Source organism: Alligator sinensis, unplaced genomic scaffold (genome assembly GCF_000455745.1).
Source record: "Alligator sinensis unplaced genomic scaffold, ASM45574v1 scaffold1452_1, whole genome shotgun sequence".
Lineage (NCBI taxonomy): Eukaryota > Metazoa > Chordata > Crocodylia > Alligatoridae > Alligator > Alligator sinensis.
Window position 1 is genome coordinate 454,963 of NW_005842994.1, and position 13,876 is coordinate 468,838.

Here is a 13,876-nt window from a genome sequence, read left to right on the forward strand (position 1 = left end):
GGCGCCCCCCCCACAGAGGGAAGGACCAGGACACCCCCCGCCCCCCCCCAACTCAGGGGCTGCTCAGCCCATCAGTACAGCTTGCCCCCTGGCTGTGGGAGAGGTGGGCATGCTCTGCTGAAAAAAAAAGGACAAAAAAAAAAAAAGAGAGGATCAGGCCCCTCACTGCTTCTGCCTTCAGCAGGCTCCTGCAGCTAGCAGGACGGCTGGGGCTGCTTGGGAACGGGCTGGCTTGCCCCTGGGGCAGCGTGGGAAAGTGAATGGAGGGTGGCTGTGGTTGCTGGCGGCCAGAGAAGACAGCAGGGATGGTGCACAGGGTGCTGAAAGCCTGGCCAGGCTTGGGGAAGCATTGGGTCGGGTGCCTCTGAGCCAGTGCAGCATCCAACCAGCTAGCAGCCCACCTGGGCTTCCAGCACCCAGTGCACCATCCCTGCCACCAGCAAACTAAGCTGCCCTCCTGCCACCTTCCCTCACTGCCCCAGGGGTAAGCCAGCCTCTTCCCAGGCGGCCCCAGGCATCCTGCCAGCTGCAGGAGCCTGCTGAAGGCAGAAGCAGCGACGGGCCCAATTCTTTTTTTCTGCAGAGCCTGCCTGCCTCTCCCTCGGCCGGGGGGTGAGCTGACAGCTGCATCGTTGCAATTTGCAATGTTGCAAACTACACTACATGGGCATGTAGTGTAGTTTGCAACTATGCAAATTCATTTTAAACCTCCAAAACTCTTGCACGTGTACAGCGTGACACCACTGAGCCGCACAAAGTGACATTTTCATCCCGTGTACATGGCAATGGCATCATGTGTACAAGTGCCCGGAGTGATAAGAAAATCAGCCTGGATTCAGGTGCCTTTCCTTATGTGAGTAAGTGCAGATGTGCTGAGCAATAACTGGATTCCAGACATCTGGGCACCAAAACATGCCAATACGTTGTTGTAGGACAGCGGTTCTCAACATTTTTTAGGCTCGAGGCGCCGCTTGGAAAATACCAGCTCTTATTTTTCACTCATTTTTGACTACAGAAAAATACTAGAGCAATTCTTCTGCTGCAAAGCATTCAGAAAGCCTGCAAAGTGTTGAGGGCAGAGTGTTTTTGGCACCATGGACTCCTAAAATCTCAGGGTTTATCTTGTGAATTGTATTTGCACACTTAACAGTGCTGACAATGTTTGGCACCCCGTGTCACCCTTGAAAGGATCTCAAGACACCCTGCAGCACCCTTGGAGGGAATCAGTGTTATAGGTGCTCATTTTGAACTATCTGTGTTTGATAATGTTAGCTTTACCATCCCTTTGCATCTGTAAAATGGGATTAATAAAATAGACTGACTTCCCGGGAGCTTTAGTGATCCTGGAGCTGCTTTAAAAAGGTAAAAAAACTAGATAAGGGCTGGGTATCCAGGTTGTAGCCGTATTGGTCTGGAGGCAAAAGGAAGCAGAACTCGAGGTAGAGGTGATCTCTTTCATTAGACCACCACTACTTGGTCTCATAAAAGATATCACCTCTACCACAAGTTCTGATTCCTTTAGGTAAGGGCTATGCATCGGGACTGTGGCAAATGCAAGTCACAGGGGAAATTTAGAGCAAATGCAACTATTCTGTCCTGCAGCGAGCAGCATCAGTTTTCATGGCTCCCCCACCCCCGAAAAAAAAAATCTTCATCAAAGCAGCAGGAAGGGCAACATTTGAGCTCAAGGGAATTGGCAAAAAATGTGTAGGCTCCAGCTGCTTGGCGAGAATCCGCCTGGCGATCGGCACGGACATTCAAAGAAGGGTGACATGAAAATGCTCAGCAGGATCTGGCTGAAGATTTAAACCTGCAACTCTCACTCCTAGAGAGGGAGCCCTGGAATACGTGTCTACGGCCAGCGCTAGGATCATGTCACTCCCATGGCTTGGCAGGATCTATAAGCTGCGTCTGTAGTGACTCTTGACCAAGCTAAGAAAATAAACAGTCCGGTTCCCTGCTCCCCCCCCTCGCACACCGTGCTTCTTTATTTCAGAACCGCTGTCCTGCACAGGACTGAGTCTTCAGAAAAAAAGAGGCAGAAATCAGCATTGCATTTTCCCCAAAGACTGACAGCTCATTTCCACCCCCACCCCTGCAGCCCCTTCCCTTAAGCTGCCCTTTCTCTGCTTAATCAGGTTAGTGGGTGAGGTTTTGCCTCCAGTTTTTCATGCACTTTCCAACCTGATGCAAGAAGGGTGCTTTGTCAGTCTGCACAAAGCGCAGCAGAGGAAAGGACACAGAGATCCCCAGACAGCGAGAGGGAACAGAGCAGGAAGCAAAGGGGGGTGGGGGGGAAAAGGAAACCAAATGTTGTACTCACCGGGGATTTTTTCTGCAAAGTGCAAGCTCCTTTGGGGGCATCGTCTCCTGCAGAAATGGAAGTGAACAAAGTTTCCTTGGATACGTCTCTCTGAAAAGCGTTCATCTTCCCTCTCGCCTCCATTCACACCATGGTATGTGGTAGTAGTGAGTTGACCGGGAAGTCTTCCAACCTCGGGGTTTGGAGTTTGATTCAGTTTAAGTTAACCCTCATCGAGCACGTTTCTGCAGCGACGGGGATGAGACAACAGCAGAGTCCTAGGAGACTGCAGTGGGGGGGCTCTGCCAAAATAATGGATTTGTGCTCTCGGCCGTTCGTGGTGGGGACCTGTTTGCTTGGCACTTCTCCACCTATCGTACCCACATCAGGACTTGGCAGAACTGCATGCCATACAGATGTGACCTGAATGAAAATCCCACATCTGAGCACCCCGGGAGCCTGTGGAAGCATAAGTTTAGGAGCAAAATTTGCTTCTCAGGCCGACCTCAGTAACAGATCTGCTGTGCAAGAGCCCACAGGCGTTTCTCTCTGCTCCTGAGCTTGCCGGGGGCTGGAGGAAAGTCCCATGTTGATAGCCAGTGCAAACAAGCTACCTGTCGGTTATATTTCTGTTGCATTATTTGCCTCTCCCCTTCAGGCCCTAGACCTGACTGGCTCCTGCGCCTCCTGAATTATACGATAATTCCTCTGTCCTGAGCATATACATGTCCCCGATATGTTCCCAAAGGGATCTTGCATCATCTTGTAGAGCCATGTAAAGCCCTGGCACTGGCACAGGCCCCAGCACAGAGGCACCCAAGAGCATCCCCCTAGGAAGAAAAAAAATACCTCTCACCAAGTACACTCTGGGGACCTCTGCATTGTTCCCCAAGGTGCCACATCCCTCTTGTCCTGCACCATGGACCCTTGATTCCTACACAGCACCTTGCAGACTTCCTCTCCACCTTCTTCCCCCCGCCCATCCCCACAAACACACCTTCAGCCCCCTGGAAGGGACTTTGAGAGGTTTACTAATGAACATCAAGAATATCCTTGGTGCACTGCCACCCCAGGCAAAAATACTGCTGAACATAGGATGGTCTTTCCCACCCCTTCTTCCCTACCCCGGAGAAGCTCCTATCTGCATTTCCATACCCATCACAACTCTGAAGAGATCCTGTCCCCACCATCCTTTAAGGTGGAGATGGCTTTAATTACTGGTGAGAGGGCATCCAGACACTTGTCCAGGAGAAAGGGAAGCCCCACCACAAGGTAAAACCCCATGCATCCCCTGCTTGTGAAGAACACCTGAAAAGGGGGCTTCAGCAGCTGGCTGTGTCCTCTAGGCTCCCTGGCAAGATGCAGCACAGCTGCGAGAAAAGACCTCTCACCCCTTAATGCCTCGGTCAATCCAGACACCTGCATGTGCAGGTCCTAGCCATGAATGGTCACAACTCCATACCGTAGCCTTTTTCCTTTGAGGACCTCAAAGCATTGTGTCAGCAAGTGTTAATGTAGCCTCCGGCAAAGCAGAAGCTGAAGTGCAGAGAAAGGGACTTAGTCCAGGACTGGAGCCAGTGCATCTCAACTCCCAGCACTGGATCAGAGGGGCCATTCAAAATATCCTGATCTGGAGCTCACTTCAGTGGGCATTGAGTCAGGCTCTAGATGCTTTGTTGTTTTAATGGATCAAATATTTTTAGACAATGTTCTGATAAAAACCTGCTTGTTCTGTGCATGCACAGGTTAGCTGGAAATGCCAGCAACTAAGTTGTTAAACCAGCATGATATAAATAGGGTGGAAAATTTTTCAGTCTCTATCACTGAGTCCCCCCAGGCTGCTAGATTCATCGATTCATAGATTCTAGGGTCAGAAGGGATCTCAGTGGGCCATCTAGTCCGGCCCCCTGGCAGGCAAGAAAAGGGTCACCCAACTTGGGATCATGTGATCCCAGCCAGGTGCCTGTCCAGTCTCTTCTTGAAGACCCCACCACCTCCCTTGGAAAAGATATATAAGATGGCTTTATATTTCCACCACCCTGCACCTATTTATCCTGTACATGTAAACGACTCCATGTTTACATAAGTGAAGAGCCCGACTTTGTACAAGTAAGAAAACACTCAGTCAGTGGGCAAAATACGGCCCGGGGGCCAGATCCGGCCCGCCAGGCCATTCTATCTGGCCCATGGGGCCCCTAAAAAATTTAGAAAATTAATATTTATTTGCTCCTGGCTGCCTGTCAAAGATGACAGGAGCCAGGGGCAGTAGTACCCAGGGGAAGCTGGTGGCAGGACCTGGCCTAGGACCATGTGGCTGTTCCTGCTTCCCTGAGCCAGAGAGGGAAATGTGGCCCTCGATAGCTTGCCAAAACTCAGTAAGTGGCCCTCCACCCGAAATAATTGCCCGCCCCTGACCTAGCTAAAACCCCACAAATGCAGATGGATGCAAAATAAGACCTGAAAGGAGGTCCAGAAAGAGACTGATGTGTCTGCTTCAGGTTAAAAATCAAAATGGCAATGGGCAAAAAAAAAAAAAAAAGATGGAGGCAAAGTCAGATGGCTGTAGAGAAGTATAAACAAATAGCTCAAGCATGCGGGGTCTGAATCAGAAAGGCTGAGGCACAGAATCAATTACAGGTACCAATGAATGTAAAAGTTAGCAAGAACAGGTTCTATAAATGCATTGGATGTAGGAGAAAGATGAAGGAAAGTAGAGGTCCATTACCTAACCAGGAAGATGAGGGAGAATGGATGACTCAGGGAAGGCGGAAATGTTTGATGCCTTTCTTACACAGGCAGATTAACACATGGGCCCAGGGGCCCCCTGGAAAAAAATCAGAGGGAGAGTCTTACTGTGTGTGCCCAGGGTGAGCTGGGCAGTGGCCAGTTCACCTGCTAACCAACCCGGCCACAGTCCCGGAGCCGTGGAGTGGGAGCTGAGGCCGGGCATGCAATTGAGCCACATGTTGCAGAGAGAATCGCAGCTGGGTATTGGCTGGGGTGGGAAGCTGGGAGCAGCTGCCAGGGCTTGGCTTCCCAAGGCAACTGGGAGATGTGAAGCATCTCCCATAGCTGACACAGAGACTCTTATCCCAGGAGCAATAAAGCCAGGAGGATGGAAAGGCTGGGGGAGGCTGTGTGGTGCCATGGCTAGGGACCATCCCCTCTTGGTGGAGCTGTTGGACCTTGGAGCTGGGGAGTGGCTGAATCCAGGGAGCAGGTGGACCAGTCAGCCAGGAGGGAAGAGCAATGCTGGGCCAGTGCCTCAGTGGCCTAACTCACTCCCGGCCCAGGACAACCTGTACAGCAGCATCTGCCTGGCTTCTTCCTGCTCTCCCCCGACTTCTCCCTGCTCAAGCAGGGATTCCCCTACCCCTCTGCCTTACACAGACACCTCTCAGCACTAGCTAGCATACCACATGCTGGCTACAGTCTGTGTTGTGGGAGACAGGGCAAAGGCAGACAGGACAGTGTCGACTTAGGGCTTTTTGGAGTTAATCTACAGGTAGCTGGTAATGTCCTTCCATTCCTTCCTTGGAAAAGTTATATAAGAAGAGCTTGAACGAATGAGAGATGCTTTGGTTCTGTTTTGATGGGCTGAAATGCTAACAACTCCCTGAGTAACTCCTTGCTATGTAACTAAATGTTCTGTTATCAATTCCCTGCTGGCTCCCTCGCTGGTCAGGAGTGGGGGAACCCCTCCCTTATCAGAGCATCCTGCCGGGGCCTGGCCATGCGCCCCCTTAGCTCAGCGCTGTGGACAGGAAGGGAGGGCTGCTCTAGCACCCCCTGACTTCTAGCCTGAGCCACTGCAGGCATATGCCTGCATTTCTTCCATAGGGCAGTGCAAAGCTTCAGTAGCCAATTCGATTTGGAGGAGATTAGGCCTAATTCAGCAGCCAAATCGAATCGGGAGACCCATTAAAAGCTCTGAATCCAGTCAGAAGGCTCCAAATCGATTCGGAAAAGATTTGGTGCTGATTTGGAGATTCAGCCATAGATTAAACAGGCAGCAGTCCTTGACCACACTGGACACAGCTGCCTCCAGCTGGTAAGTCTGTTGTGGTGGACAAAGTGGGGAGGGAAGGGGTGTGTGGGGGGGTCAGATCAATGCCCCCACACCAAGGGAGAGATTAGGGCTGGGACAAGCTGCCCAGCTGGGGTGGGGGGAGCAGGACTCGGGGAGGGGGGCTCCTGCCACTGCACACCACCAGCCTGGGAGGGTCTGGGAGTGGAATGTGCCCCTGGGTCTGTGCGGGAAGGACTGAGCCAGGCTGCGCTCCAGGAGGCTAGCCCCAGCTGCCTGCCTTCAGGCTGTGCTCCGCAGGGTGGGCAGATCCAGGGCTGCACTCCAGGCGGCTAGCTCCAGCCGCAGCCTGGAGCACAGCCCTGGCTCCCTGGCCCCACAGAGTGCAGTGGAGCAGGGGCCATGGGGGGCTGCAGCCACCCTAAAACTCCCCATAGCCCCTGCCACCAGCCCCGCTCCAATCCAGGTGCACGCGGAGGTTAATTGTGAGTAGAATGTAACACCGTTATCATTATCTATAAGGGAGTAGGACTACAGGATGCAATAGAAAAAGAACAGGTTAAAGAATATTCAGGCAAGTTGGATGCATTCAAGTCAGTAGGGCCATTGAAATTCACCCTAGAGTATTGAAGCAATCTCTAAACCACTAGCGATTATCTTCAAAAACTCCTGGCAGACACGTGTAGTCAAGGAAGACAAACAAGGCACACACAGCCCCTGTCTTTAAAAGGGGGGAAAGGAGGGTCTGGGGAATATACACCAGACTAACAGAAAGACACTGGAGCGTATTATTAATCAATCAGTTTAAGTACCCAGAGGTTTATAAGTGGATAAGAAACAGCCATCATAGATTTGTCAAGAAAACCTATGTTAAACTAGTGTAATTTACTTCTTTGACAGGGTAACTGGACTAGCAGGTGGTGAAAGCAATAGATGGGATATCTCTTGACTTCTGTAAAGCTTTTAATAGTCTCATGACATTATCAGCGGAAACCTAAGGAAATAGGATCTACATGAAATCACCATAAGGTGGGTTAAAAAAACCAGACTCGGAGTGTACTTATCTATAGTGTCGTGTCAAACAGACATATCAAGCAGGTTCCCACTGATATCTGCCCTGGTTAATACTTTCATTAACCATGAGGATGACAGAAGAGAGAGAATACTTTACACTTTGTGGATGACACTGAATAGGGAGAGGTTGCAAGCACTTTGGGAGGTCAGGTTTAGAATTCAAAATGATTCTGATACACTGGGGAAAAGGACCAAAGTGGAGTAAGATGAAATTCAGTTTGAAAAAAAACTGCAAAGTATTATGCGTAAGAAGGAAAAATCAAATGCACAAAGACAGATTAAGCTGCAGTACAGCAGAAAAAGACCATGGTTAGGGACCACCCACTGAACAGGAGTCAATGTTATGATGCTGTTGTACAAGACCAGTGTCATTCTGGGATGCATTAGCAAGAGTAATGATTCTGCTCTACTCGGCACTGGTAAGGGCTCAGATGGAGCACTGTGTCCAGTATTGCACACTCCATTTTAAAGAAGATTTGGACAATTTGAAGAAATCCAGAGAACAACAAAAATAATCAGAGATTTAGAAAACATGACTCATGAGGAGAAGCTGGAAAAATGGGTTTGTTTAGGCCAAGAAAGGGAAGAGTGATGGGAGATATCCATAATCTAACCAATTAGTAATGACCATCCACCCTGTCTCGTGTTGTATCAGGGTTGATAGTCGTTACTAAGAGGTTAGATTGTGGATTTGTATAGGGTGATTTGGACAGGGGTAACAAGGAGTGCTTCAGGCAGGGGGTTGGACTAGATGATCTCCAGAGGTCCCTTCCAGCCCTGCTTCTCTATGATCTGATACCTGCCTTCCAAATGTGAAGTGTTGTGAGACAGAGGATAGTGATCAAATGTTCTCCATGCCCACTAAAGGTAGAACGAGAAGTAACGGGCTTATCACACTTGCAGATGTCATTAGGCTTTAAAATGACCTTGATCAACTGAAAAAATGGGCCAAGATTAATCAAATGCGCTAGGGACAGAAGTTACACATAAACTGGTTTAAGTGATCAGGCACCAGTTTAAACCTATAACAGAATAGATGTTCAGTGCACATAAACCAGCTTCAAAATGGCTGAAACTAGTTTAACCTGGTTGAATGTAGTATCAGGCTTAACTGATTGAGGTCAAACCGGTTTATGCAACTTCTGTCCCAGACGCCTTCCTGGTTTAAGTTAAATCAGTGTCCCCCAGCATCCCAGCATGCTTTGCATCCCTGAGCTGGGCTGGGCTGTCTGTTCCTGCCACGCAGGGTTGGCCCCACCACTCTCCTCCCTAGCTGGAGCATTATCACTGCCCTGGCTGGCGGAGAAGGGGGTGGGGGTGTGAAACCCTGCTCTGGAGTGCAGCCAGGTCTGCCTGGCAGGGGGGCAGCAGCCCTTGCCAGGCATCCTCACCCCGCTTGCTGCTTCAGCAGCAGGAGCAGGAGCATGGCCAAACCCTGGTAGCCTGAGGGGAAAGGGCAGCACCAGCGTGGGCTCCATCCCATGCTGAAGATCCCCTCTGGCAGGACCCAGGGCACAGGTTGGGACAGCCCTAGGGGGCAGGCATCAGTGCCCACCGCCCCCACCTCCAGCCCCACGTGGGAGCCGTGGTTTGCAGGCAGACTGCAGCTGGAGCACGGCTCCCCATCCCCTCCGCCTCCTGTTGGCAGCGGAGTTAACCATCACAGCAGGTGGAGGTGAGGCGCCTGTCACCCACCATCTGCTCACAGCAGTGCGGGTGCTCGAACTGAGCTGCCACAGGCCATGGGCATGGGCAGTGGCAAGCAATGGATCGCCACAGCCTGCTGCAGCCCAGGGGCATGGGCAATTGACCTGTGGCAGCCCACCCCGAACGCCCAGCGCCACTGCGAGCAGGCGGCAGGCGACAGGTGCCTCCCCTCCAGCCACTGCAACAGTTCGCTCCACCGCTGCGGCTGGGAGAGGGAGAGGAGTGGGGAGCTGCACTCCAGCTGCAGTCCCCCTGCAAACTGGGGCCCCCATGTTGGGCTGGAGGTGAGAGATGGCAGGTGCTGACCCCCACCTTCTAGGGTCTCGCCAGCCTGGGCTGTGCTGCTGCAGTAGGAGGCAGCGGTGAGTCAGTCTTCGTGATCAGCCCTGGCTCCCCCTCACCCTCCCTCCGCGCCTGCAGCCGGGTCACATCCTCTACCCCCTCCCCGCGGCTGGACCCACCTTGGCATGGGCGCCACTCGCAGCTCCTCCGAGGGACTCGGCCCAGGCACTGCAGCACAGGCCCTGCATGATGGGATCTTCAGCACAGGATGGAGCCAGAGCTGTGTCAGTGCCTGCACCACTCCCCGCTTCCCTTCAGGCTACTGGCATCTGGCTGTCATGGCCGAGGGTGCACAAGCAGAGCCTATCACTGCCTGTGCCACCCCCTGCTAAAATTGGGGAATTAAACCCCCACTGCTCCTCAGGCTACAGGGGTCTGGCCACGCTCCTGCAACTGGAGCAGCAAGCAAGTTTGTGGGGATGGGGACCCCAGCAGGGCATGCATTCCCCTCGCCCTCCAGGCAAACCCTGGCTTAGGTCCCTGCAGGCAGGGTTGGGGTTTAAACCCCTCCCCAATCATACTTAGGCCTGCCAGGATCTGGCCATGCCTCCGCTCTCAGCACAGCTTCCCTGCAGCCCGGGGCTCACTCAAGCATCCCCCAGCTTCTAGCCTGAGCCACTGCAGGCATGTGCCTGCATCTCCAGAATCAAAGGTGTATATCTATTTACTTGCAAATTGGTTCAATCTACGCAGGTTAGACTAACTTGCAAAGATTGAATCAATTCAGGCTCGGGCTTTTTGAATGTCTGTCCCTAGCCATGAAGTTCAATAAGGACAAGTGCCAAGTCCTGCCCTTGGTCTGGGACAATTAAATGCATACATACAGACTGTGGGACAACTGGTTTCCCAGGCTGCACTACTCCAGGGAAGAACCTGGGGGATCCCAGGCAAAGTGCAAGTCCACTGTGTGCTCCTTTTGCAAGAAAAAGTCCATAGGGTACTGGTTTGTGCTAACAGCGGCATCACCTGCAAATCAAGGGAAGAGATCCATCCCCTCTATTCAGCCCCGGTGAAGCTTCACCTGGAGTACTGTGTCCAGTTTCAGGAAACACACTTCAAGAAAGATTGGAAAGAGTTCAGTGCAGAACAAATATATATCTCTATATATCTATCTTTATCTATCTATATAGGTAGAGGTAGGTCGCTATAGATAGATAGATAGATAGATAGATAGATATCTATATATATCTATATCTATATATATCTATAGATAGATAGATAGATAGATATAGATTGGAGGTCTATGAAACCCTAGAAGGAAAGGCTGGAAGAACAGAGGTTATTTAGTCTGGAGAAAACCAAGAGTGGGGATTTGGTAACAGTATTCAAATGTGGAAAGGAGAAAGCTGATGGACTGTTCTCTATCCATATTTAGACTAGGCAGAGAGGCTGAAGACTCCCCAGCATGAGAAGCTGTAAGAGCAAGTTAGACAAAATACTTGGATGAGATGGTTTATACAAGGATGATCCTGCTTTGAGCAGGCAGTTGAAATAGATGACCTCCTCTTCAGCCCTAGTTTTCTATTATTCTAATTTGCACTAAAGAGATTTAAATTAGTAATTAGGAAAAAAGTCTTAGCTACAAGGATACTTAAGCACTTTAAAGGAGGACTGAGAATCCCTGCTCAGGGCTTTCTCAAGAACCGGTTAGACAAACATGTTGGGGGTGGCCTGCCACGAGCAAAGGACAGACTACATAGTTTCCCTTACAGCCCTATATTTCATGATATAATATATCATTATATATGAGGTCATTAAGAGTCAGGACTTTTCATTATTGCTCTCCATTAGCCTTGGGGAGGTCTAATGCCCTATTGCAATTCCCTTTTCCTTTAGAGTCCATAGATCTTTACCCAAGTTATTTCACGACTGTTTATTGCAATATTGCATCACATCTCACTGGGAGTGCAGATTTTTTTTTTTTTGCTATATATTACTGTCCTTTCCACCACCTCTTCTCTTTCCATTTAGTCAAGATTTTAATATTAACAGGCAGGTTATGAGAAACACCCCACCAAAATGTCGGATGTGACCTCTAGGTCTACCCATCTGTATTTAACATCGCTTCCTAGGTTATCTTTGTTGCTTTCCTGCAGTCAATGTGCTTGTACAAGCACACGGTATTTCCACTTCAGACTAAAAGGAGATTTGTGAAGTTTTCCAGGCAGGTCTTTTGGACTTATGCACCAATTTGTTTCCCTTCATAGCTCAAACTATCAGCAGTGAAGGCGATCCATTCTTGCAATGAACCAGCAAAGGGAGATGGGGACTTGCCATCTCTTAGGCCAGGTACAGACATGACACTTTTTTCTAGTTTAGGTGGTTGCAAACCGGTCTATAACAACTGAACAGAAGTTGGGAGCACGCAGACTGCTTTAAAAATGGAGAACCCCGGTCTAAGATAAACCTGTGTATCCAACTTAAATCGATCTAGATTGGTCCGGTGAACATAACTTCAACACCAGGTCAGCTTGTGAAAAAAGGTTGGTTGCTGTCCGCCAGTATCCCAGGTGCCTTTGCAGGTCCCTGCTAGTCCCCCCTCGCAGGGGGCTGCAGATGCCTGCTACTGATGCTCATTGCTTCTGGGAGGAGGGGGTTGGCCATGCCTGGCTCCCAGGGGCATGGGCTCCTACACACCCACCAAGAGACACCCACGGCCCCAGGAGCTGGCGTCGCGTCAGACCTGGGCAAGCTGCAGAAGCCTTTAGCTGATGCTCACTGCTGACGGCGGAGAGGGGCTCGGCCGTGCCCAGCTCCCCGGCACCGCTCTGGCTTGCGGGGAGGGTGGGAACCCACTGAGAAACACCCAAGGGCCCATGAGCCAGGGCAGTGACAGGGAGCAGAGCGGGCTGGAGATGCCTGGCACTGGCTCAGCAGCGCTCTGCAATCTCCGACAGCCCAGGGATGCTGTGGGTCTCACTCGAGCACCCTCAACCTGCTGGCCTCAACGATGCAGGCAGCCTCACCGCTCCCTCCAAACGTGAACTCCCGTTTTGTTCGGTCCCGACCTAAACCGGGGTGCTTACAGAAACCCGCGGAGGTTTGAGCGATTCCACCTCGGGCTTTTTGAATGTCTGTACCTAGCCTTAATGTCTTCAGGCCAAGACTGCATGCTTTCCTAGCAGATGTGGTTTAGCCAAGCACTGGTTGCTTTGGTCAAACACAGGTCTTTGGACTTAATACACGGCAAACACTATAGCCTGTGTTATGCAGGAGGTCAGAGGACCTCTGCTGACTTCAACCTCTCTGAAGCCCTGGATGCAAGGCACTAGCCTACAGCATGGCACATCAGGATGGTTTTAAATGAGTAATGGTAAACTGAGGCAGGGAGGGCCAAACTCTCAAAGGGGGTGGAAAAGCAGAGCGGCATTGCTTTGCACAGAGCTGCACTGATTTGCCTCATCGAAGGATCTGTCTCCAGGAGGCTAAGTGATTTGCCAAAGGCCAAATATCAGAACAGTAGCAGAGGCAGGAGCAGACTCCAGGCGTCTCCAGCACAGGCACCTGTTCTAACTTTTAAAGGTGTTTGCACACTTGACTTTCATTGTGATCAGTACTGGGCCAGTAGCCAAAGACCATTAAAAATCTGGTCCGCAGCCACTAAGCAACAGGCAAACACAACCTGCGTGTACCTCCGGGTGCTCTGTTTACCCTGTCTTTTCTGCCATCAGGAAGGAAAGCAAATACCGAATCTCTCACCTGTTTCTCCCTTGGCCGTCTGCTTTGTGCCGTCCTCAGCCATGTCTGCTCTGTCCCGCGCTCCAGATGATCCCAGCCTGGCTCTGGCTGAAAAGGAATCCCGAAAAGCGCTCCTGGTTTTTTCTCTCCAGGCCTTGTTAATGTTTCACTTCAGGGCAGTGATCCTTTGGTCACTCAATAAAATGCCGTTGAACTTGCTTTTATTTCTGATCTTCAAGACAAGGCGGCGTTACTTAGCTTCACCGTCCGTAAACAGAGAATCCTGCAATGGCAAGCCCCACCTTGAACGTAGCCTCTTATTAACATGAATTTCCTGATTGACAGTCGTGAATAATCACATTTCCCTGTTAGCCGCAGGACATTTTGTCTTTCCTAGGAGGGAGCAGTTTTGGGATCGAGACTAGCTTGGGCCAAACCCTCAGCTGGTGCAAGTAGCATGACCCCATGGCCTGGCTGTCGTTACAGTGATCCATGCCCGCTGCCTTAACCAGGTGTATGCATCAGGAGTTAAGTCTGTGAGAACAGACGGGGCTTTAGCATCGCTTAGGAAACCAGCTTTGATGCTCAGCCCTAGAGCAGTGTCTGCTCAATTCGTCGGTGCGGCATTCGCCGAGCCCCTTCTACATCGACAGCACCTTAATGATGGGCCCCAAATAGAAATCATCATTTTCTCTGCCCAGGTTTTGCACTTGCCATGCATCTCCCGTCCCCACGTGAGGCCAAGT

General features: G+C 50.9%; 1 protein-coding gene across 3 annotated transcripts in view; it reads right to left on the reverse strand.

Moving 5' to 3' along the window:
* Positions 1 to 13,876, reverse strand: part of SLC15A2 (solute carrier family 15 member 2) — a 77,421-nt gene that overhangs the window by 54,099 nt on the left and 9,446 nt on the right. For 2 of the 3 annotated variants that reach the window (XM_006036642.3, XM_025192980.1), the window contains 2 exons: positions 13,152 to 13,413; positions 2,324 to 2,761 (listed from right to left, as the gene is read on the reverse strand). In XM_006036642.3, the coding sequence (XP_006036704.2) occupies positions 2,324 to 2,446 (123 nt within the window). In that variant the 5' untranslated portion in view covers positions 2,447 to 2,761; positions 13,152 to 13,413. The remainder of the gene's footprint in view (positions 1 to 2,323; positions 2,762 to 13,151; positions 13,414 to 13,876) is intronic. The other variant, XM_025192981.1, reaches the window with a different exon arrangement.